This window comes from Polypterus senegalus, chromosome 4 (genome assembly GCF_016835505.1).
Source record: "Polypterus senegalus isolate Bchr_013 chromosome 4, ASM1683550v1, whole genome shotgun sequence".
Taxonomy (NCBI): domain Eukaryota; kingdom Metazoa; phylum Chordata; class Cladistia; order Polypteriformes; family Polypteridae; genus Polypterus; species Polypterus senegalus.
The window spans coordinates 134,659,825-134,684,327 of NC_053157.1; the positions used below are offsets into that span (position 1 = coordinate 134,659,825).

A 24,503-nucleotide genomic window follows, 5' to 3' on the forward strand; every position below is an offset into this window, starting at 1 on the left:
AAAGAACATCCAGAAACAACAACGGGTGCTGGTGCCTTTTTTTAGGCTTAGATGGCAGAAACTGAAGGAAGAAAAAGGGTAGCACTGGGTAGAACAGGTGTATTCTCTTTAATATCAGGTCATTCTTGACACCATTGTTCTGGCTTGCCAGACTAAACAAGAAACACAGTAGAAGGAGCAGAGATGGAGGATGTGTGGCCACAGGTTTTAAGGTCCTGATCCAGGTCAGTGCATTCTTGGCTGAAGGGGGAAGAGGCAAATGATTCAGCTATGGTGTCACGTTCCCTTTAAACTAGCCCTCGTAAGTCTTACACTATATTCGCACGTGCAACAAGCACTGCTATTTGTTGGTAACATTCTAACTTTTTTATTCTTCCTATGGATGAAAGCTAAAATATAATAAATAAGTATGGTGGGGGAAACTGAAAAACAGAGACATCATTAATATCTGTCCTGTCAGTTGAATTCACTTAGTTAAAAAATAAAATCTTAACTTGGTCCTCTTGCAACAGACTTGCTTTTAAATCATCTTGCAATCAATTTCTTTATACTACGATAAAACCATGTTAACTGTGTTAGTGAAACTCCTCTGTGAGTCCAGACCTCTGACCATGGCTCCTGGGTTCTGCATGGTTCTAAACTAGACTATAAACCACAGCCTGTTATTACTGCTTTCAGTGTAACAGGCATTGATTTGTATAATATTCTATTCTTTAAAAAATATTCTGTTAAGCCTACCTTCTTGAAACACACTTTTTTTGCAGTTCTCATCAACTTTGAGGATTTAATATTCAGTTCAAAAGATAATTGTACAGTAATTGAAAGCAAGCACTCCACTGTTTCTTATTTAGATGTCAACATTTGAAATTTACATTGGAAGCCAAATGTATGCATGAGTAACTTAAATATCATTTCCTTAATTTGTGGAGAAGACCGGTAGGGAACTTAAATAAATAAAATAGCTGCTGAATTAAACCATGGAAGCAGCCGGTCTTGAGGAAATTTGGCAAGCTGCCTGTACAGTAAGATTTAGCAGTTTACTACTGATTTATATTCAATCAGCGCACATTTAAATTCAGAAATATAAAGGTTAAACCCCCCATAGGCGGTACATTTCATTTTAATGCCAGGCTGCCCACCATGCTGGGTGCATGCTGGGTTCACATGTGGCTTTGCTGAGCCTTCTTACATTTATACTGCTTCACCATGGGCAAAATGCTCAGCGTCAAACTGCAGCGTGACTCGACAGATCTGTAAGTTCTTAAATTCACTAAAAAAAGCTATTTAGCGCTGTGATTTAAAAACGACTTATTAACTAGGGTGGGCTGTAAACAAAAATGCGAACTGTACGGGTGATTGTACAAACGGCGGCCGGCGGGTCTACCTTACCGTAGTGCAGTTGAGTCTGAATCCGAGCCAGCCAGCAGAGGAGTTTTGGCCTCCTGCCCAATGCAGAATACTTGGATTGCTGCATCATTGTAAGCCGGATCAGCTAAAGTTTTTTAAATAATAACAACAATAATACATTTACTTTAGAATGTGTTTTCCACTTCCTTCAAACAATACTCTCATAAACTGTCCTCTAGGAGGAAGACAAAAAGTATTTTTGCACATATTTTTGTAAGTTTTAAAGCTAATCTCACTTTCTTCTTTCCGTATATAATTTGCCGGTGGGCGGAAATATAATAGAAAGTAAAGCTGCATTAAACATACTGTGCAATGTGGGGGGAGGTGGGATGTATTTGTTTCCTATTGCCTTTTCCCATATTTTCATAGCGACCAATAGCGCGATCTGATGCGCTTTATAACTTTTTTTTTTATTTATTTAGAATCCTTTTTTCTACTGTCGTCTCCCACTTGCCCCGGAGAAAAAAAAGCCGTCTGGTGGAGATTCTCTGCAAAGTGTATAAGTCTACCAGGCAGATTTGCTGTGAACAGCAGTCCTGGCCGTCAGGCAGCCGCGTCATTATCCAAACGCTCCTCCGCGGAAATCTCGTCTCCCACCCAGCGTCTAATATTTGGTGGGCCGTCGTCTTGGGAGCAGCTATCAGTCAAGATGCGGCGCTGCTTCTGATCGTCGCGTCTGCTTTTCGCTCGTGTGATTTTCATGCTGCTGCGGGAGCGTCGCTGCTCTGTTCTTAGTGAATCCGTTCACCGCATAGCTTTTCTTCTCCCATCCGTGTTATTTGTTTTTGTAGGATTTATTCTTTCCTGTTTACAAACATTTATCTAGCATTCGCTACGGGTACGCTGGGATCAGAATAAGTTTTTAGGTCGTTCTGTACAGTATCTTGAACACATGCTCGCCACTCTTAGGCACGGTTACTGATGCACCTCAGCAGATGCCAGTGTTTTCCTATAGTCGCGATTCCTGTTTCTCCTACAAAATCAGAAGCCAATCGCCTGCAGATATCGCAGCACCACGAATGCGCATGGAGGGGCACACATTGCATTTGTGCCCCACAAAGATGTAGAGAAGCGAGACTTAAAGTCTCTCAGAACCTCATCTGCGGACAAGTATAGCATCTTTCTTTGGACGATTTTATTCGCAAGTACATCAAACACGCTCTCTTGGGGTATCACACTCTTAAGAAGCACACTGCACTGTGACTGAATATCATATCGCCGGCTGTTGCGCCGAGCGGTCATAAAAGACCCAACGGAATTATAGAGTCTTTCTCCTATTTTTACTTTCTTGGTGTTTTTTTTCCTGTATGTGCAGCATTGTGCCAGCCTTTGCCGCAGATGTGGCCGGCAGGAGTAGGTAGCAGGCTGCCCTGTCCCCGGGACTCTGCGCTCCGCAGGGCGGCCCTCAGTGGCAATGTCTCGGCCATCTCTCCACACTGCGTATCGACTGGCAGGACGGTGCGGGTCTTCATCAGCTGCAACCCCGACGGTAAGGATCCGACTGGGTGGAATGGGTGTCAAGTGAGTGGTGGATGGGACAAATCTTTCGGCAGTCGCTGCCTCGCCTCTCTACCTCAAGCTGCATCAATGGTCTAATAATAATCATGAATGTCATACAGGTGAAAAGATTTAGAAACCTAGATTATGGATATACACCCTAACATTAATCCCGTTATCGGTTCAAACTGGTGGCAAAAGTAGTTATAGCTCTACTTTCAGCAATGAATATTTGCGCCGTTTGTGTAGTTAACGAGTGAAGGCGGAAGGAAAGTTATTAAGCTGAGAGTCAACGGATGAAACAGGTCGCGGAGACCGGCTACATCGCGTTTATCGAAAGCTCCTTACTCACCTGAAGATTCCTTAGAGTGAGAATAGAATACTTCTTCCTTTTTTTTGGTGGCTACTATATTTTGAAAAACAGATGGCAAAATCATATTTGCATTTGCTGATTTTAGTTTAGATGTTTTGTGTTTTCTATAAGAAGGCACTCGCTTCCTTTATTCAGAATCTTTTTTGTTTCGCCTTTGTGATGGTTTGATCTGTTTGTCCAGGAAGAATCGAGGTAATAACTATACATGACTGTGATCATTTGTTTTCTTTAAGCGGTGTAGCTCCTCTAATGCATGTTTGAAGAAATAAATCCCAGCACATTTCATTCTGTTTTGCACAAATTCCAGCAAATACATAGTAGATAATTGAACGTGTTTGTGTGTGACATCACCAGTGGTCTGGGACCTTTCTTATACACGAGCCTGGCATTGCAGTTTTCGCATTATAACGGGTATGCTAGATTAGCATAGTATTTAATGCAGCTTTTAACTCAGAACATTCACTGTACTTCACAATCCATGTAGATGTGGTAGAATTTAAAAGGGTGCGTGCAGAGGGTATTTTTAAACAAAACTACAACCGACCCGACTGAGGGAGAGGACTGCAGCTTAAACGCCAGCTTTGATTTTCACATTCGGGCTCAACAGTGCCTCCTGTTAATCTAAGTTGTTATGGACTTAAGTCTAGATAAAGTTGTCTCATCGTTACATCTTGTTAAATCTTGCTTTTTACAAATTCCGGCAATATTAATTAAATACATATTTAGGGGTACTCTATCTATCATATAGTGCCTTTCATATCTGATTTTCAGTGTATCTGTTCACTATCACATTTTACCTTTTCATGTCTTATTGATATATTATGTAGTGCCTTTTCATATGTCTTTTTATGTACTGTATCTATCTAAGATCGTAGTTGTAGAACAGCAAAATTACCAGTGTTAAATGAACACTTAAAAGTATATATATGGAAACACATACTGTATCAACTTGTCTATCTGTTATATAGTGCCTTTCATGTCTATCTATTTATTATACAGTGTTTTTTCATATTTGTCTGGTTATCTTTATTTCTCAAAACAATGACTGTTAATGCTAAAAAAACATTCATCTGAAGTCCTAACAGCATTCTGTAAATTTAAAAACACAGTACAAAGTTTTTTTTATATTATTTAATTAAGTTTCCTAGATTGAAGGAGGTGAGCAAGTTAAATTAAGGTTTGTCTTACTGTTTATTTTTCCAAACTAGTATTCATAGGCAAAGAATACTAAGTTGCATTCATATATTCACTATGCAATACAATTGTGTGCTTTTGCACACTGCAGCAATGGCAGGCTCAGAGTCCTTGTAAATGTTTAATGGAAAAGCATATTTAGAAAATAGGTGGGATGGATGGATTCATATGTTCACTGTGCTATTTTCCACCATTCATCTACATTCTGCCAAAGCCTTTTTGACATTTATGAAAATGATCTGCTCTTCATTTATCAATAATCCATCCATCCATCCATCCATCCATGGTGTAAATCTGCTTAATCTGACTGCATTATCAAAGAGAGTTTGAATCTGTCTTGGTTGTATTAGGTACAAGACAGAACTAACCCTGGACTAGGATCCAGTCCATTGAAGGACACAATCACATTTGCACATCCACACACACTCATTGTGAGTTAATTTGCACTAATTCATTTAAGGTTCATTTACACTAATTAATTAACTTTGCTCACACATATTTGAAGTCTGAGAAGAAAACTACCGTAGATTACAGAAAAGCTAATGGGAACAATGTGCAAACTCCACCCAGTAGTGCTAACCACTGAGCCAATATACTGTATGACTAGAAAGCATTATGATTTATGAATGTTTCGCTTGACATTTACTTATAAATAAGGCTAAGTGCTCTGTAAATATTTACTTTATTTCTTACTATTACTGCAGTATGCACCTACCTATTTTGGCATCATGTGTAATGTCAGAATGTACAATTTTGATCACTTACACTCCACACTGATTATATGCATGCTTAATGACTTTTTCATTAATTCCGGCATACCTATTATTATTGAAGGAGGAAGTGATTATGGATGAAGTGCTTGAAGTGAGTAAGAAACATTTTTGGTAGCCTGGCTGATATCATAGTTGTAGGACACCAAGCAACCATGTCATGCATTCTTCAGAGTACCAAAACAAAAAGAATTACACACCTTAAGACCTTTTAAAACCTTCAAATTGAATCATCATCACATACTAATAGTAATAAATGAAAGATTTAAAAGCTTTTACTTTCATTTAGCAGTGGACAGTACAATGAATCATCTAGAAATTTTTGTGGGATGGTTTTATTTATTATGAAAAATTATAATCATAGTTGTTGCATTACTGCTAACAGGGCTAACATTATTAGTACGAGAGCTTAGATCCCCTGAAGGCAGCCTTGAACTATTTTTAAGTTTCAAAGCATTTTACGAATGTAGGTTGCATTAACTTGTGACAATTCTCATATTGTAATATTTAGTTATTTTTGACAATTTCAGTGATATGAAGCTGGAGCTTATTCATACAGCATTAGGCATAAGTCAGGAACTATAATGTGTTCCTACTTCAGTGCAATATAGCATGTACAGATTGAGATTCACCATTCCTCCTATCCATTTGAATGAAAAAAAACCAAAAACCTCTGTTTTGTTATTAGGCAACAGCGCTACGATTTCAGATTGTCTGTTATTAGATCAGATTTGTATTTATGATTCAGCTTGTCTAACAGTAAATCTTGCTGGAATGTGTCTTTATTTCTATCAACTGAAAAGTTTGTCTTATTCATTATGATTTGCGAAATTCTAATGTTGTGCAAGTGTTTATTGTGAAATTTGGCATGTTAAACCATTTTCTGATAAATTAATCAAGTGTTAGGGATGTTTCATTCTTTCAGGTGCTTTGAATTGTGGAAAAATACAAGAATTAAGCAAATAGTCTTAGGCATTCTGTTTAGTATAAAGTAGAATGTCCTATCTTTAATATGGTTATAATGGTATTTGGTAAAGTAAACTGATTTGAGAGCTCAATTACAGTATGATCTTGAAAAATATGACTTTTTTTATTCTAAAACTTGAGTTTATGCCAGTTGAGTATGTATGTGCCAACTCCAGAATGCAGACTTTATGTTTTTGATATTTACAACATATTTGTTGGAGAGTATATTTATTCATATCAAGAATGTCATTTTGTATTTTTTTCGTGCATTTTAGTGCAGATTATTTTAGTTTTGGTTATTAACTTATTTTAGGAGAAACACCATTGCCTCCAAACTCCAGAGACCTAGGTGGAAATAGTAGACCTGTTACTGTCACTATCACTGTTTATCTGGTGGTCTACCTGTACTCGTATGGGTTTTGTCTCTACTCTGCCTAGATGTTTGTGTTTGATAAATTAATAAGAAAAAGTTTCCAAAATCTACATAGGTTATTTTTATGTTTTCAACTCAAGTTTTTGCACATTATAAAAATGGGACACAAGTTAACATGGTTTTATATTGATAGTTTACTTAGTTTTCATTTCAAAAGCTCAGAATTGCTGTTTTCTTGAACATGAATGTATTGACTACGTATAGTAAATATGCTTTACAACTGACCGCTTTGTATTTCTTGGTTTTATATGTTTGTGGGTATGAATGCTCATCAATGAACTAGTGTCCTATCAAGAGTTTGTTGAAATGTACTAAGCAGTCACCAAAAAGAACTTGGAGATAAATGAATGGATCAATGAATGGGTGTCAGGTAAAGATATACTAAGCAAAAATACATCCCTGTCTACGTTCACTTTTTGAACCCGCTTATTCCAGCTCATGATTGCATTAAATCATTGTTTATATTGCCAGCATGAATTGTGTTATGGTATTACACACTTTAGGCTTTAGCCTAAATTTCATATTTCTTTTTGAATAATGACCCTATTTTTAGCTCATGGTTGCATTTGTTATATCTCTGTTAATCTGTAGCCTCAACACTCTACTTCCACTTACTATAAGCATACTTTCTTTCAGTAATCTCTTTTAAGCGGTACATAGTAGATACAGTATTAATGTCTTCAGATTATTTTAAAATGATTAATTTATTACATATAAGTAAGATAAAGTAAAATAAGTTATTATTTATCTTCAATAAACACATTAAAGAGAAATAGGTTTTAATATTTTATTCTAGAAAAGATTTGTGTTATTAAACTTCTAAAGCTGAAAAGATCAGCATCAAGTGAAGGAGCAAATACATATGTATTGCGTTTTTCTTCTAGTTGTTTATTGAGCTGTTCATATCACTCAGTTTTTATTGTCTGAATTAATTTTATGATATGAAATCATATGTAATTATTATTTGCATGACCTTATGTTGGGCTGGCGCCCTGCCTGGGGTTTGTTTCCTGCCTTGCGCCCTGTGTTGGCTGGGATTGGCTCCAGCAGACTCCCGTGACCCCGTAGTTAGGATGTAGCAGGTTGGATAGTGGATGGGTGGATGGATGACCTTATGTTTATTCTAAAGTAATCCGTCTGAATTGCATTGCTGTTGAACTGTGCAACTGTTATGATGATTTTCAGTTTTAAAAGTAACACTGGAGTTCTAAAATATCGGCATCTACTTTAAATCACACTGTTCATGATTGTGATATATGAGAATGTACAGGAATATAGTGAGATGTAGTTTTACTGTAGAAACTAACAAATCAAAGCACTGTTATAGATTATTTAACCCACTTGATTTTATTCTTATATTTATTATTTTTATTGATTTATTTATATTTATTATTTTCCTCTTAGTTTCATCATGGCTCTCTAACATATTAGAGTATTTTATGGATTTATCTTAGAATGTGTCCTTGAGTGTGTTGAAAGGCACACTCAATAAAATGTATTATTATAATAATATTGTATTATTAATTTATTGTATTATAATAATGTATTATTATTATTAGTAATAGTATTAGTAGTTGTAGTAGTATTGTTACTATTGTTTCAGTATTAAATTTGGTGTTAAAAATTACCATGTCACCATGTGCAGTATTGTTGAATTATTTTGAAGATTATCAGTTAATAATAATAATTATAATAGTATGACTTTACAATTACTAAATAAGTGTTAATTGGCCTCATTATTTTTCTTTATTTTTGCAGACACAGAAGCTGAGAGAAATGCATTAAAAGAGCATGTATATCCAAAGTTGAGGGAATTCTGCAGAGAAAACTATGGGGTAGAATTTCAGGTATTTTTCTGCTATTATATTAATGGTTTCAGAACCATGTCTTCAGTGTAGCATATTATTGCAATTGAAATAATGTCATTCATCATATCTAGTGGTTTATTATACTGTGTTGTAAATAAACATTAAGTGAACACTTTATAAAGCACACTGACCTGAGTGTAAGATTATCCCCCATTATTCTTGAAACAGTCTAAATTTGGGCTGTTGGTCCTAATTAACTATAATGGGCCCTAACAATTCTGTATATAAATTGAAGTAGTATGGAAACAGGATCTTACAGATGTTACAAAAATCCAATTTTATCTATGATTACACATTATTTAGGAAATGCTTACATATTAAAACAAAGTTTATATGTGGAATTTTATAAAAGATAGAATTTGAATATCTGCTTGCATTAAAAGAGAGATTAGCCACATCTTAGCAGAAAGTTGGCATGAAGGTGTTTCTGTATATTGGGAGTGTATTATAAACCCTAAAATTCGGAGACCAAGGTCAATATGCAGCTGTATAACAGTATAAAAAACTGAGGATAGGTAGTAAAGCTGTAGTATTTAAATTACTTATATATAAAGCTCTAAATTCCCACAAATAGTGGAGCTCAGGGACAGAAGTCTAATCAGTCCCGTTGGTCAAACATCAACAAGAGGGGAAGTTTGTTTAGATTTATTATTCGTTAAATTTAAGACAACATTCAGGCTTTGAAAGTAAATAAATATTTAGTAACTAGTAATTGTATTAAAATAAGCTTCACATTGTTTTGACTGATCCTCAGCACAAAAAGTAAAACTTATATGTAATAAGTGAATGAAAGAAATTTTGAAGAGATGTAGAAAAATCTTAATTAAAGTATTACAAACGTTTAGATGCAGATACACGTATACTTTTAAACATATATTACATACAGTAGAAGACAAGTTCAATCCCTAATGTTAAAAAATAGCAAATTTAAAGAAACATTCAATAAATGATTTAAAGAAGAAGGAAATTGTAAAAGAAAAGTAGCTATCTATTTTGCACAAGAAAAAACAACCCTAGCGCTAACTGTAGGGCTTATGAGAACATAGGAGGTCAAGTACATTAAAGACAGCAAATATGGCATAAAATACGCATAGAAAGAAATGCCAGATCCACTAATTACTATTTTTATGAGGTCTTCACTTGTGAAGAAATTAAAAACTTCCTTGTTGTTACAATGTATATTAGTGAATTGCTAAATGATTTGGCAATTACAAATAGAGTGAAGAACTCCTACAACTAAAAAGGCTGGAAAAGGTTAAATTGGCAGGGTAAGATAATATTTACTGAAGAATATGCAAGATGTTTAGTACTTTTAACTTTTTTCTTCTTGAAAATCATTGTTTACAGGGGAATTTCCTTAAGTCTGGAAACTAGGCAAACATCATCCCATTTTTAAAAAGGGTAATTCTGCCTATCTTAGTTACTGCAAGCTTATGTTTATGGCAGAATTGTTAAAGACATGATTTGGCAACATGTATCAAATAATGGCTCATTAGCATAGAAATACTAGTATTATATAATGGAAAAACAGATGCATTTGATCACAGGGGATCATGCAATATTATGTTGAATTTTAAAAAGCCATTTGATAAGCTTCTTGAGAAACTACTAGTTAAACTAAAACAGTTGGAATTCCTGGTGCGGTGTGTAGATGGATACAAAATTGGTTTCAAACACAGAAGGCAACACGTCATAGTACAAGGTAATAAAATGAGGTAATATTAAAAGTGGGGTCTCTTAATGTTCAATATTTTTTTTATTTGCGTAAGTGGTATAAATAGGACTGTAACTAAGAACCTAGCATTCCTAGCATGGACTAGGAATCCCAAAGCATGTAGTCCCAAAACCACTTCCAAAAATGCCTACTAGAGGGGGATATTACAGCTAGTAATAAGGGCAAACAAAAAGTCTTTATAAAGAAAAAAACATTTATTCTCATAAAAATACTCTGTCTCATTAGGAAGTTCTAAAGAGCACAAAAGGCATAAATGAGCTGCCAGCAAGGTAAACCAACATGAACAATGTTCCAAAAAACAATCAAAAGATGTACATGTAGTCAAAACAGAGCAAAAAGTAAAAAAAAAATAATCACAATAAGCGTAGCAAAACACAAGTAACCTCACCACTCCCAGGAATATTGGAAGTGAACCGTCAGGAACTATGGGAGACCCTCCATTGTTAATATGATGGAGAGCAATTCCTGGTGGTGATTGGCAGGTGGCATGACCTCTTGAGGGAACCACCCACAAAATACATGTAACATAGCATTGGAACCTTACGTACATGGACAAAATCAAAAGCAGAATAATGCACATAAATGACAAAAGTAACATTGACATAAATAAAAGAATTTGAATCCCAGCTGGAAAGGAACCCTGGCTGAGACATGACATTAGTGAAGCTTTCAGATACCACCAAACTGATGAATATTCTAGAGCGAGCAAAGTGGACCTCTACAAAACATAGACTTGAGTAGATATGCAACATTTAAAGTATAGAAATGTAAAATTTTACACATAAAAGATAAACATTTTAAATAGAATTATTCATTCGGGAGTCGAATACATCAGAGTACAGCTTATGTGAAAGAACAGAGAGCCCTTGTGGACTTATCACTATTTACATCGAGTACACATTAGAGTACATGTAAAGAAGTGAGTAAGAAAGCTAACAGAACATTATTATACATAGAAGAGCAACCAGGAATTCTGTGGGGTATGAACTAGCATGATCAAAGTGTTTAAAATTATGAAGGGGAATTAAATAGTAGTTACAAGCTGTTGCTTTAAAATGAATTCTTCAACAAGAAAATATTTCTTCTTATATTCAACTATTCAATATATAGCATAGGTACTTTGGGGATCCTAAAGTCTCAGTTATGTTTTGAATAGTGTATTGATTTTGAATTGATAAGAGGTACTTGTTGGAATGTCTTAATTTCATTTTATTGTATTCATAAGTTTTTCACTGTCATTTTTAGAGTCAATACTTTACAGTTTTTAAGAGCCTTAAGGCAAGATGCCTTATTTTGCTTATCAGGTATATTTGAAGATTCTGAAACTGCTGTCAGTTGACCTAATGTGTGCTATGCATGTACACTCTACACTGTCTCTCTACCATCACTGACCTGCAATATTGACAGATGAACACTAACCACAATTTACAGGATTTTAACATCTTTTGGATCTGGAGTTAACTTTAATGATAATGAATTTTGATTCACTAGAATACAAAATATGTTTCAAATACTCAGTTGTCCTCACATTCTTGTTTTTCACTGACAGAAATAAAATTGTCTTGTGTTGTCATAGATAGGGTAGCCAGATGCAAAGATACACTGTATGAAGTTGTGCAGTATTGGTACAGTGCCACTGTACATACTCAGCTATTTCTTAAATACTGCAGCCTCTCTGATACTATGCACAAGATGCATCAGCCTTTGTGGCTGACTCTCAGAAAATATTTATTCAAACACTTAATGTTGCCCATTCGTAATACACCCATGGCACTGTGATGAATTAAAGATTGATGTTTTAGATTAGAATGCCAGAGTGTCTGGTGTCCACTACAATTCCATGTTCAAAGCCAGTTACATGTGTCTGCTTGCCCATTCACTATTCGAATTACACATTAACATTTTTAAATTACACATTAACATTGTCTACTGGTATCTGCCAGCACACTGCAAATGTCATTGTCTGCATAGATATTGTGACTGAATAAGTTTACATGAAGGAGAGCTATATCTAATAGAGTTGCACTCAGTATATGGGTGAATATTATTGGAGAGACATTCTATATTTTAAAGAATCTTAAATATGTATCTTTCTTATGTATGTGTACAGCTGTCTTTTGTGCAGCTACCTCTTTGACATGTAAATCAACTTATCTATATCCTTTATATGAAAACATGCTGTAGAAATAAATGTTGTTATTGGTATGTTTGTGGATATAAGTATTGTTAAATTTTCACTTTTGTAAATATTTACCATTAAAATGTAGCATTTAATAGAAGAACACACATATTAAATGGTACAAACAATATATTTTTATTCTTCATGTGTACTACAAAGAACTGTATTGTAAAGAAAAAGCAGTAAATTCTCACTTCTTGGCCTTATGTGTGTTTTTTCACGAGGGATATTCACTGTTCTGAAGAAAGCTACTGCTTTATAACTTGTAGTAATATAACACTTAAACTTTGATTCATAAATTCAAAACTTTGATAGATATAATTTTCTTTCTGGAAAAATGAGTAAGAGTAAAGAGGAGACACTTTTATACATCACTAGGCGGATTACCCGGCGTTGCCTGGGCAATTCATAGTTGAAATATGAAACAAAATAATGTACTCATTTTAATTTGATTGGAATATGATATTGTGATATGATGGCGCGTTGGCGCAGTGGGTAGCGCTGCTGCCACACAGTTAGGAGACCCGGGGTATTCCGACAATACTTAATGTCTGACCCTGAGACTTACTGATGGTCATGGCAAAACATACTTTAAGGGGGAACTGCAATCTCTTCCAATTCAAAGGGGATATCAGAGGGTATTATGGGTATGCGCGGTATGAACACTGACTCCCCTCAAGCGCATCGAGTCAATATTGTCTCCTCAATAATATTGCTTTTTAATGATGTTACCTGCAGCCTGATTCCATTACAGAGTTTGGATGGGCGTAGGTTTTGCAGCAACATCACTGGAGCACCCACTTTTAAAATAAGCCTATGGGGTTGGCAGGCCCGGTGGTTTAAGTGTATTAAGAAATTCAATGGGATAGTTTGTAGCATCATACGTATTTAGCACTGACTCTACCAATTTGTATTCCATTAAAGCCCCTTCAAAAGAATTTAATAAGACGTCATTGATCACGCTTGCTTGATCATTTTTAAGGGTGAGAATAGCATACTCGCATATCCATTCCATAGGCTTACTATGGATGTAGGCAGTATCAGGATATATTTAGGAAATCAAGTCTTCCACAGTGGTCACGATAGAACACAGTTCTGAAGGGATGGTAAGTTTACTATCCGATACTGGAAAATCACCATGCCTTATTTTGAGCAACAGGTCTGAAAACTGACCAAGGAAAACATTATGCCTTAGATGGACTCTCATGTATTTGGTGAGTTTGAGTTTGGTCACCAATGGCCACAGATAAGATCTCTTAAAACATGCTTTGACTTCATCTACTCGTGTTCCTCTGGGCACTACTGGTAATGTTTCACAAAAATCGCCTGCTAACAACACTGTAACTCTACCCATCACCTTGTTATTATCCTTGATATCTTGAAGGCTTCTATTCAGAGCTTCAATAACCCCTTTATGTGCCATAGTGCTTTCATCCCAAACAATAAGCTTAGTATGTCGCAGCACTTCTGCCATGTTGCTTTGCTTGGAAATATTACATAAAGGGGTCTCTATGAGTATCAGGTTGAAAGAAAGCTTAAAAGCAGCATGTGCAGTCTTACTCCCTTCTAGAAATATAGCAGAAATCCCAGAGAATGCAAAAGCTAAAGCGATTTCATGACTGATTTTCACTGAAAATTATAGTTTTACAAATTAGAAATAGAACCGGAAGTAATATCGAATGCGCAGACTTGTTGCCTAAACAGACAATTGTCACATTTATAATGAAGTGGCCGGCAAGGTATTGCTTCTTATATACTTATATACCGTGCGAACACTTCGACTATTATTTTGTTACAATCTTAGTAATTAATAATTACACAATAATTACACAATTGGTGTACATGTTAAAAAGATGAAAATTAAAATGTTTTTAATGTACAAGCACATATTTATTTAAGTATTAAAATACGTGTTTATTTTTATGTATTAAAGAGTCTGTATACTAATTCTTGCGTATCTCAGTCAAGAAATTTCTGATATACGGGTGTTAGTTTAAAAATGTTTAACCGTCCTTTTCACCTCCTCACGGGTTAAATATTGAAAAACACAGAAGTATGTGTTTATTTATTTCCTATGTAGAGCATATTTATCAAGTTTGAAGACCAAAGTCCTGTTTTCATTTTTTCCATACAAACTTGCACACTCTGTATCAACCCTGCAGGGGTTGAATTTGAAAAAAATCCAGAAATACGTGTTTATTTTTTTTATTGAAGTGTCTGTATACCAATTTTTGTGGTTCTCAGTTAAGTAGTTTCTGATATATAGATGTCACTTTAAAACAGTTTAACCCCTCCCTTTTCACCCCGTCAGGAGATGAATTTCAAAAAATCCCTTCTTAGTGGGTGCCTACGTCACAAAAGGTATCTACTTGCCAAATTTCACGTTTCTAGCTCCAGCGATTTAGGCTGTGCATTGATCTATTAGTCAGTCAGTCACAGTACAGTTTTATATGTAAAGATTGTTCTGTATATATAATCCTTGATTGTAGTACATTATGAAGAAATAGTAATAGTTAATAGGTTAGTATGCAGCCTAATAATTTTTTAACATGTATAAAAGAACTGATTGGTAGTTAACATCTTCAAATATTTGGTGTGAAACTGGATAGTTTAGGTGGTTTTCTGTTGTGCTTCAATGTTCTCTGATTATCTTGTGGATTTTCTAGAGGGACCCTGTTATCCTCATATAGGCAAACATATGATGTCAAGCCACTTGGATGTTGTTAGTTGCTTAAAAATAATAAGTGTGAGTATGCACCGTTATTAGCTGGTATTCTCTCCAGTACTGGTTCATGTCTTGTGCCTGTTCCTGCTGGGATGGACTGTGCTTTCTCATAATTTTGCCAATTACATTATACAGCCAATATATACATAGCAGTAGAGTATTGTACCATGTTAGCCATAGATTGATACAGGAGAAAGTAGGATGAAATGACACCTTTTATTGGCTAACTAAATAGATTACAAATGCAAGCTTTCGAGGCAGCTAAGGCCCCTTCATCAGGCAAGGTGTAACAAAGAAACTGAAAAATACTCTAGCTTATATTGGGATAGCAAAGTGATTTTTCTCTTTCATCTTAACAACCTTTTTGTTCAAATGTTAGCAAAATGATGAATTAACCCTGAAAGAAGAGAACAGTGAATTAATAAAATGTAGAGATAAGATAACCATCACTATAGAAAGTCCTGTAAAATTTTTTTGAAGTGCATTGTCTGTAAGATAGGTCACTAATGTAGTCAGCTGGTCAGTCAGTCAGTTAGTCCACATATCTGGTCATAAATTCATCTCAGATGTATTCATCGGGAAGCGCTGATATATATGTATGTGTGTGTGTGTATATATAATATATGTGTATATATATATGTGTATATATATATGTATATATATATATATATATATATATATATATATATATATATATATATATATATATATATATATATATATAGTTTTACTGTCAAATAATGCAAAGAGCACGCAACACGTGTTTCGCCCTAATTCTGGGCTCATCAGGCGTACACACTCACTGCACTTCCCCTCGGGAATTGAACCTCAGACATCAGCGCGAGAGGCTTGTTGCGCCACAGCGTGTGGTTCATTTATTTGACAGTATGTAGATCGGGGTGTATATATAGTCTCAGAGTCTCGCTTATCCGACATAAACGGGACGGCAGAACGTCGGATAAGCGAAAATGTCAGATAATGGAAGGTAAGAAAAAGCCTATTAAACGTCAAACTATGCTATAATTTTACACATTACGAACCTAATACAGTGGCTTGGTTCACAATCGTCTCTGAACACGTACAAATCAGATTATGACCAAAAATACCCCAAACTTTTCCCTCTGTTCAGGACCACACACTCGGTATAGGTTTCCCTTTCGGTTTGTGCGAGCTGATGATTTCCACACATGTTCAGTCTCTCCCTGTGCATTCCCTGTGCAGTGAGAGAGAGCGAGAGACACAGACAGACACACGCACGTGCGAGAGAGACACACGCGCACACACACATGTGCGCACGAGAGAGACACATGAACACACACGCATGAGAGAAAGAGAGACACGCGAGAGAGACAGCGACACGCGTGCGACAGACACAAGCGCGAGAGACACACGCATACACGGGCGAGAGACACACGCACAAGCGCGTGAGAGAGACACACGCGCAAGCCCGCGAGGGAGAGACACACACACACACACACACACAAGCGTGTGAGGGAGACACACGCACATGTGCCAGATAGGGCTGGCCACATGATCCACTGTAATCATGTTTTACAACAAAACAACTGAAAAATTTAACTGAAAAAATGAACTTAGCAACAAAAAATAGACAAAGCTCACACTCGCAACTTGCAGTTCTTGTTGCCGATTGATGCTTTTTTTTTTTTTTGCGGTGGAACGTCGGATAATACAGAATGTTGGATAAGCAAATGTTGGATAAGCGAGACTCTATTGTGTGTGTGTGTATATATATATATATATATATATATATATATATATCAAAATACCCGTGCTTCGCAGTGGAGAAGTAGTGTGTTAAAGAAGTTATAAAAAAGAAAAGGGAACATTTAAAAAATAATGTAACATGATTGTCAATGTAATTTTTTTGTGACTGTTATGAGTGTTGCTGTCATCAAGGATTTGATTATCATTATTTCTTTCAATCAGGTTCATATTTGGAGGATGTGTTGTGTTCAAGTTACATTCCATGTTTGTCAACCGTTGTAAAGATATCAGGTTTCATTCATCGATTCCTTTCTTACTGCATCAATAAACAGCTCATCTTCCTCTTTATCTGAGACATTACACACTGCATGCACGGGTTTTTTACACTGTCTTCTTTTAGCTGGACATTGACTTTTTCCACCGTGTGCTTTGTTTCCGCAGTAGCTGCACTTATGAATATGCTTGTATGCGTCACTCGCTTCATATTCTTTTGCTACCTTCTCAATTGTGTAATTTTTTTTGTTCAACACTCTTTGGAGCTGTTGCTTTTTGTCTGCGTACTGTGTTCACAGTCAGTTCACGTGAGCCGCTCGGACTACATGCATCGAAGGTTCTGAGCTGTGCTTGTGCTATCTTGTGCAATGTCCAAGGCTTTATTTAATGTTAGCTAAGACCCTTTATTTAATTTTAGCACAGACCCGGCACTTAAAAGTTTCCCTCACACTTTCGCTGAGGGAGGGTTTCCACAGTAGCTGCACTTATGAATATGCTAAGCACAGTCCTTCACCTGCGAATATTGACTTTATATGGGCAGGCGGCCGAGCTGGAGGCTATTACAGTATATGGACCAAATTAGGTTCCAGTTATTACCGTTACGCGTAGAAACCTGCCCAACTTTTGTAAGTAAGCTGTAAGGATTGAGCCTGCCAAATTTCAGCCTTCCACCTACACGGGAAGTTGGAGAATTAGTGATGAGTGAGTCAGTCCGTGAGTCAGTCAGTCAATGAGGGCTTTTATTAGTATAGATTAAGTGAATTTGAGAATATTGTTATTTTGATAAGAGACATTCTTGTATTTCTGTTACAGCTTTTAGATTCTAGCCGTACAATATATTTAGGATTTATTTATATGTCTTTAAAGTGTAATACCTTTATAGATAATGTTTGCATTTCTAACAATGTGATATACCTTTAACAATGGGGCTAAAACAGTTGGTCAGGTGCTCTGGTGTATGAAATCATCTTATATGTCCCATATTTAAAAAGGAAACAAATTTAGAACTGAGAAGACTGTATTTAAGGAAAACATACAGTTTCCAAAATGATTAGTGATTTGATTGATGAAGTTCATTATAGTATATTAAATCTGGGATGCCAGATTGTCAGATCTCCACAACCACCTTGTCCTAAAATGAAACTTCTACAGTTGATTTTTCAAAAATAACAAGATTATAAGTTTACTCAGATGGAAAATAAGAGAATGACTAGTTTATCTAGAGAAAACTTGTGCTAAAAGGTGCAGTGTTTTTAATACTGAATGAAACACATCTCCAAAATAATAACTTCCAGTGGCATTTGTATTCCACATTTTGCACTTAGTACTACACTGTAAATAATTTAAAAGGTTGATATTTTGGAAGTAAAAATGCTGTTAACATGGTTGTTAGATAACATAATGATTTAGTCTTTCAGAAAAGGTGCCATGCAAGTTATGATCCTGTAGCTAAATGAATGTCTCTTATGCATTTTAGAAAGGTGTTCCAAAATCAATGACTTAACACAAATATGGATGGTTTCATGTTTACACAAAAGAACAATGCCCTAAAATTGAAATGCAACTCTCAGAAAGATTTTTAGGATGTAGAGGTTTTCAGTTTACAGTTAATATTTTAACAATTTATTCCAGCGAATTAATCCGACAATCAAGGCATTTCATTATGGCAATTTAAATAAAATTATTTATTTAATTGAAAAAGTATAATCATTATTATTTTTAAAGAAACAGTTGTTTTCTTCCATCAAAATTGGTTGTACTGATTAGATGGATTAATTATTATTAAGCTAATACAATGTTGCAAAACAATACAGAGGGAGTTCAAATCTATCCAGTGTTAATGTAATAAATGAAACCTCTTAATCCAGTTTTTGGGTTGCAGGGAGCCAGAATCTATCCCGTTTGCGTCAACGCCAAGATAGAGACCAACCGTAGACAATGCATGTATCCCAAGCAGGGCACATTCAAGGCTTAAGCCTTGTTGGCTTTAGTAAAGCAATGTGTTATGTTGTGGGAAACTGTTTCAGAATTAGTCATTGTTAAAGGTAGTGTAACTGAGGGATCAGTGCAGGGGTTGCAGCTCTATTAGATACATTTAAATGACCTTGGCAAGACTATAAATGCTGTACCAAGGTGGTAAAGCTCTCAGATCTTAACAAACAAGGTGCAATGGCAGATAATATTAAATCACCTGAATCATTACAGATGAATCTGGACAGAACTCAGACTTTTAAGACAAATTTGTGGTAGATGAAATTTAGTTTAAACAAATGTAAAATATTATACATAGGAGGCTAAAGTGTTAGTTTAGAATACGCAGTAGAATGTCTGAAACCTTAAATATACAACAATGTTCAGACCTAGCAGCCCTGTTGGAGTCTTCACTGTTCACTAACAGGCAGTAAACAGAAGAGATTAAGAAGGCTAAAAGGGGGTTAGGATTACTATCCTGATGAGTGTAGTAAAAGTGATGGGAGGTCATACTTAAGCTATACAATGCATGTGTGAGGCCTCACCTAGAACAGTAATTGCAGCTTTGGTCTCTGTATCGAAAAAAAGACATAGCAGAACTACAAAAAGTCCAGAGAGAGGAACTGGATTGATTTCTGAACTATAAGGTTTGAGCTGTGAGAAGAAATTGAAGGAGCTGAGCCTTTTCAGTTTAAGGGAATGGAGATTAAGAGGTGATTGAAGTGTTAGACAATAGTACTTTAAGAACCTTCAGAACTTGACTTGATGTTATTTTGGAGAAATTAGATGAATAGCATTGACAAGCTCTTTTGATCTGTTCTTATCAAACTTGCTCTGATATTCAGTTACTCATATCAGCTAGAAGGTATACAGGATGTGGAAGAAAAATCAAGAGTACCTAAAATATTGACTGTATGTATGCCTGCTATATAGTCATATAAAATATGTTGACAAAAGGAGAACATGCCAATCTCATACTCGTAGTGACTAGACTTCTCACTGAACCAGTCTTTTGGAGCTGTGAAGTAGCGGAAAATTGTGTTCTGCTATTCCTTTGAAAGTGCCATTATTCAATAGCTGTGTAAAATAAAAATTTAGATAGGTAATGAAAGATATAGTAAATGTTTAGTTACAGTTCTGGTATTGAAAACAAAACTAGGACTAGTGAGGTGCTGTTACAATGAGACTGAAGTAACTACATTCCATAGATATACTTTTATTCTAGCACTGTAAATAGAAGCATCACTAGATATCTGTACATCCCATAGTGATAGCTAACAAGAGATGAGAATACTGAAGAAGTATTGTTAAACCTAAAATCATATCAGTAAGGGAAGAACATGGGAAAACACAAAATATCAAACAAGCATTAAGCACATAAATCATACAAATTTACTGGTCCCGTCTGTGCAGGTTTCTTTGCCCTTTATATCAAATGGGGTGGCTTAACCACTATCTCTTTCACCTCCTCTTTCTATCACTTGTGTCAGATTCTAATATACAGTGGAACCTCAGGTCACGAACATCTCAGAACATGTACAAATCGGGTTACGACCAAAAAGTTCGCCAAACTTTTGCATCTGTTCACGACCACACACTCGGGTGACAAACAAGCCAGTTTCGCTTCCAGTGCGTACGTGCCGATGACTTTCACACATGTTCAGTCTCTTCCTTTGCATTCGCTGTGAACTCTTTGTGCTCTATTTCGTTTCCCTTCCGGTTCATACACGCCGGTGATTTAGACACATGTTCAGTCTCTCCCTGTACAGTACATTGTTCTCGGTCAAACGTGCACCACGCAGAGGGACTTTACCTTAAAACTGTAATCTCCTCTCCACCCAGTTCCTCCTCACTTCCTTCATGTCAGAACGCAAATCATGCAAGGTTAGTTTTCTTTGTTGTTTATGGTTAGTTTTTGTATAAATTACGGATTTTTCAAATGTTCACTTTTTTTCCCCTGTGCTTAAAACTCATTAAAAAAAGTGTTTACAGCGAGTGGTTCGTAAGATATAGCGTGAACTCTTGCAATGTTAGTTTTCTCTGTTCAAGGTTTTCTCAGTGTTATTCAATGTTTTTACATTTAGTTTACTATTACACTGTGCATTCTATGGTATAATTAACTATTTTTGTGCTTTTTTTGTGAATATTATTTAAGAGACAAAGCTAACTCCTGCAGTCTGGAATTATTTAGATTTCAAGCCAAACATCAAAAAAAGTTGTTAAACTTAAAAGAGGTTACTTACTGGCCTTGCTTCTAAAGAGTAGCTGTTAGATTGCCAAAATATAAATACATTAAAAATCATAATTACCCAAGTGCTTTGCTCTGTTGATAGTCTAAAAATGTTCACCGTCAAAGTTTTTAAAATGTCTTTTTGTACTGTTGTTATAAATAACCTTTATAAGAAGATGCAACTTGTAGGATTTTCTTTATTTGGTATTTACAGGCTATTGTTTGCAGTGAAATGTTTGTTTAAATAAAAAAAAAGTCATGTCATTTGTTTAAATGGAACAAGTACCTTATATGTATGCATTCTCTACAGGCTACAGATGGTAGTATTTAAATAAAAATTAGTTTATTCAAATTAAAAATCAAACTATTTTTAAATTAAAATACATATGAACACATTGTTTAAATGAACATAAAAGGAAAAAAAATCAACTGGAAAGGCCCCACCAGCAGACAACACTGTATAATCATTCACCATCAGCATTTATCATTAATTATTTGAGTGAGATTAATGGTCTGCTGGCACACACCTTGCTGCCACCTGCTGGACTAGAGAAGTTTCTCCTGACCTTCTTTCAATTTCTGATGACTTCCATGCCATACTGGTGCCCTCTGAGTTACTTAGCTGGGGTAAAAAGTGGTGGCATCCATTACTTATCTGGAAAATACATCTAGAAAGCAAAGGAAACAATATTTGTGGGTTAATGAAGAAGTAAATAAAATGTAACTATAAAATACCCCAGAATGCACATTATTTTCAAATGAAATGCTATAAAAATAAATAATGTAGGTGAAATTTATATTTTGTTAAAGCAGAAAGTTTGAAGTTTGAAAGAAATAAATTTCCCGCTTTTGACAGACTTATGTTTAAGCAAACTAATCTAAACATAATTTGTTTTGCTGATAATAGTCTGTATGACTGTAAGTTCACAGACTGTACAGACCTTGCACATGGCAAGTTAAATCATCAGGATAATAAAAAGTGACCATGAATTCCTTACCATGAAATATCTGCTAAGTATGGATTGTCATTACCTGACATGAATAAACCTCTCTCTTATTCTCTACCCCTCTCTCTCTCACACACACACACTCATGCACTCTTTCTATATCCCTTTCTTTCTCTCACACTCTTTTTGTTTTTTTTGCTCTCTTTTTCTATAAGCATGTATTACCAGTAAACATTTATTCATTATTTTTATAACACAAGTGTTTACCAATTCAAAAACCGTAATTGTTTTGAGAATAATGATTGAATATATGTTCATCATTAATTAAAACATTTTAGTGGCTTGATAGTAAAGTTAAGGAAGCCTACAATTACAACCTGCAATCTGTCCATTTTTCTGATTGTTCCTCTTCACTAGTGCGTCATAGTTGTCTACAATAGCAGCCAATCATTAGTTAATTTATTAAGTATAAAATTGAGTTTTCAGCAATTCAAATTCTAATCTTTGATAGTACAGTGATTAAAGCTGCTGCCTTACAACTGACGTTTCCTGGATTCAGATCCTTTAGAATATACTTCTTATCTGAAGTTTTCAAATTCTCCCTGGTCAGTTTGGATATTTTTGTCGTCATCAAGGTAACTTTTGTACAGTATAATTCCAAATTGTTTTGCTGATTCTTACCTTTACTGTTCTTCTGAACCAGAATCATTATTTTGAGAAACTGATAATGTTTTTGGATGAACTTTAATAACTTATTAGCATTTCTTCTTATGTCCTTAACAAATACATTAACATTAGCAACATTGCTTTCATGAAGAATATGTGACCTTTCACTCATGTGCCGTGAAAGTATCATCCATCCATCCATTTTTCAACCCGCTGAATTCAAACACAGGGTCACAGGGGTCTGCTGGAGCCAATCCCAGCCAACACAGGGCAGGACCCATCAGAGTGCCAACCCACCACAGGACACACATAAACACACCAAGCACACACTAGGGCCAATTTAGAATCACCAATCCACCTAACCGGCATGTCTTTGGACTGTGGGAGGAAACCGGAGCGCCCGGAGGAAACCTACGCAGACACGGGGAGAACATGCAAACTCCACGCAGGGATGACCCGGGAAGCGAACCCGGGTCTCCTAACTGCGAGGCAGCAGTGCCACCGTGCCGCCCCGTGAAAGTATCAGTAGCAGTACAATAATTTCTATTATTAATTCACAGCATTTTCTTTTTTTTTTTTTGACTCTACATTAGCTTTTTCAAGCTTTGTTTTTGCATTGAATAAATTATACATGGATTTATTTACTTATATTTATAGAAGATGGCAGGAGAGCTTAATTGCAGTGGAGCTGCTGTATGCTACAATGTGAGGGTTAGCTAGAGAAGTAAAGCACTGGTATGTGAATAAAGGAAATGAAATAATGACATTATCGTTTTCTAAACCACATTTTTTATTATACAGTACTTCAGATATCCCTTTGATAATCATGCTTTTTGAAAGGATTTTAGATACCTACCAAATTTAGAGAATTTGTGATTTTGTTGTTACTCTGTCTGATGCTGTTACAATAGATGTTCAACAGCACCACACAACCATGAACTGAGTAAGACAGTTAGAAAATGGATGGATGTGAGACTGTGTATGTGTAACTTCTGTGTACCTATATAAACCTGTATGATTCTGTTCACACATCAGTGTGTCAGTTTAGAAATGTAGCAGCAACAATACTACCAAAGTAGAAACAAAAATAACATCTGCTACTTTGCCTACATAATTACATATTAAAGTGAACCATCCTTATCTTTGCAGTTTTTCATTAAAAAAAGGTACCGTGCCTTCAGCTGTGTAGTTACGTATAATCACAACCTATTGTTTTTATAATTAAGAGAATGATATTACGATTACAGACAGTAGTGACAAGAATAATTGTCTACTGACAATGTAGATTACGAACAGGACAGGAAAACACTGCCTTAAAGAGTTATCAATGGGTGTCAATTTCAAGAAATTGGTCATATGTTGGATAGTTCTTATAACTCAACAGGTGTTTAGGTGCATATACTGTACAGTAAAGCAGTTATAGAGCTTAGTAAATATCAGTCTCATAAACATTAACATCTGCTAGAGTAAGTAACGTGTTGAATCAGATAGGAACTGTCCAAGGGGTGCACCAGGTGCAATAACTAAAATATTACATGTATATG

The 24,503-nt window shown here is 35.5% G+C and overlaps 1 protein-coding gene across 3 annotated transcripts in view; it reads left to right on the forward strand.

The window, feature by feature from the left end:
* The first annotated feature begins 1,124 nt into the window (after positions 1-1,124).
* LOC120527640 (NACHT and WD repeat domain-containing protein 2) overlaps positions 1,125-24,503 on the forward strand; it is a 146,226-nt gene continuing 122,847 nt past the window's right edge. Inside the window, exons 1-3 of one of the 3 annotated variants that reach the window (XM_039751273.1) lie at positions 1,125-1,253; positions 2,723-2,896; positions 8,399-8,487. In XM_039751273.1, the coding sequence (XP_039607207.1) occupies positions 2,746-2,896; positions 8,399-8,487 (240 nt within the window). In that variant the 5' untranslated portion in view covers positions 1,125-1,253; positions 2,723-2,745. Of the gene's footprint in view, positions 1,254-1,329; positions 1,621-2,722; positions 2,897-8,398; positions 8,488-24,503 lie in introns of those variants that run through there. The other 2 variants (XM_039751274.1, XM_039751275.1) reach the window with 2 other exon arrangements.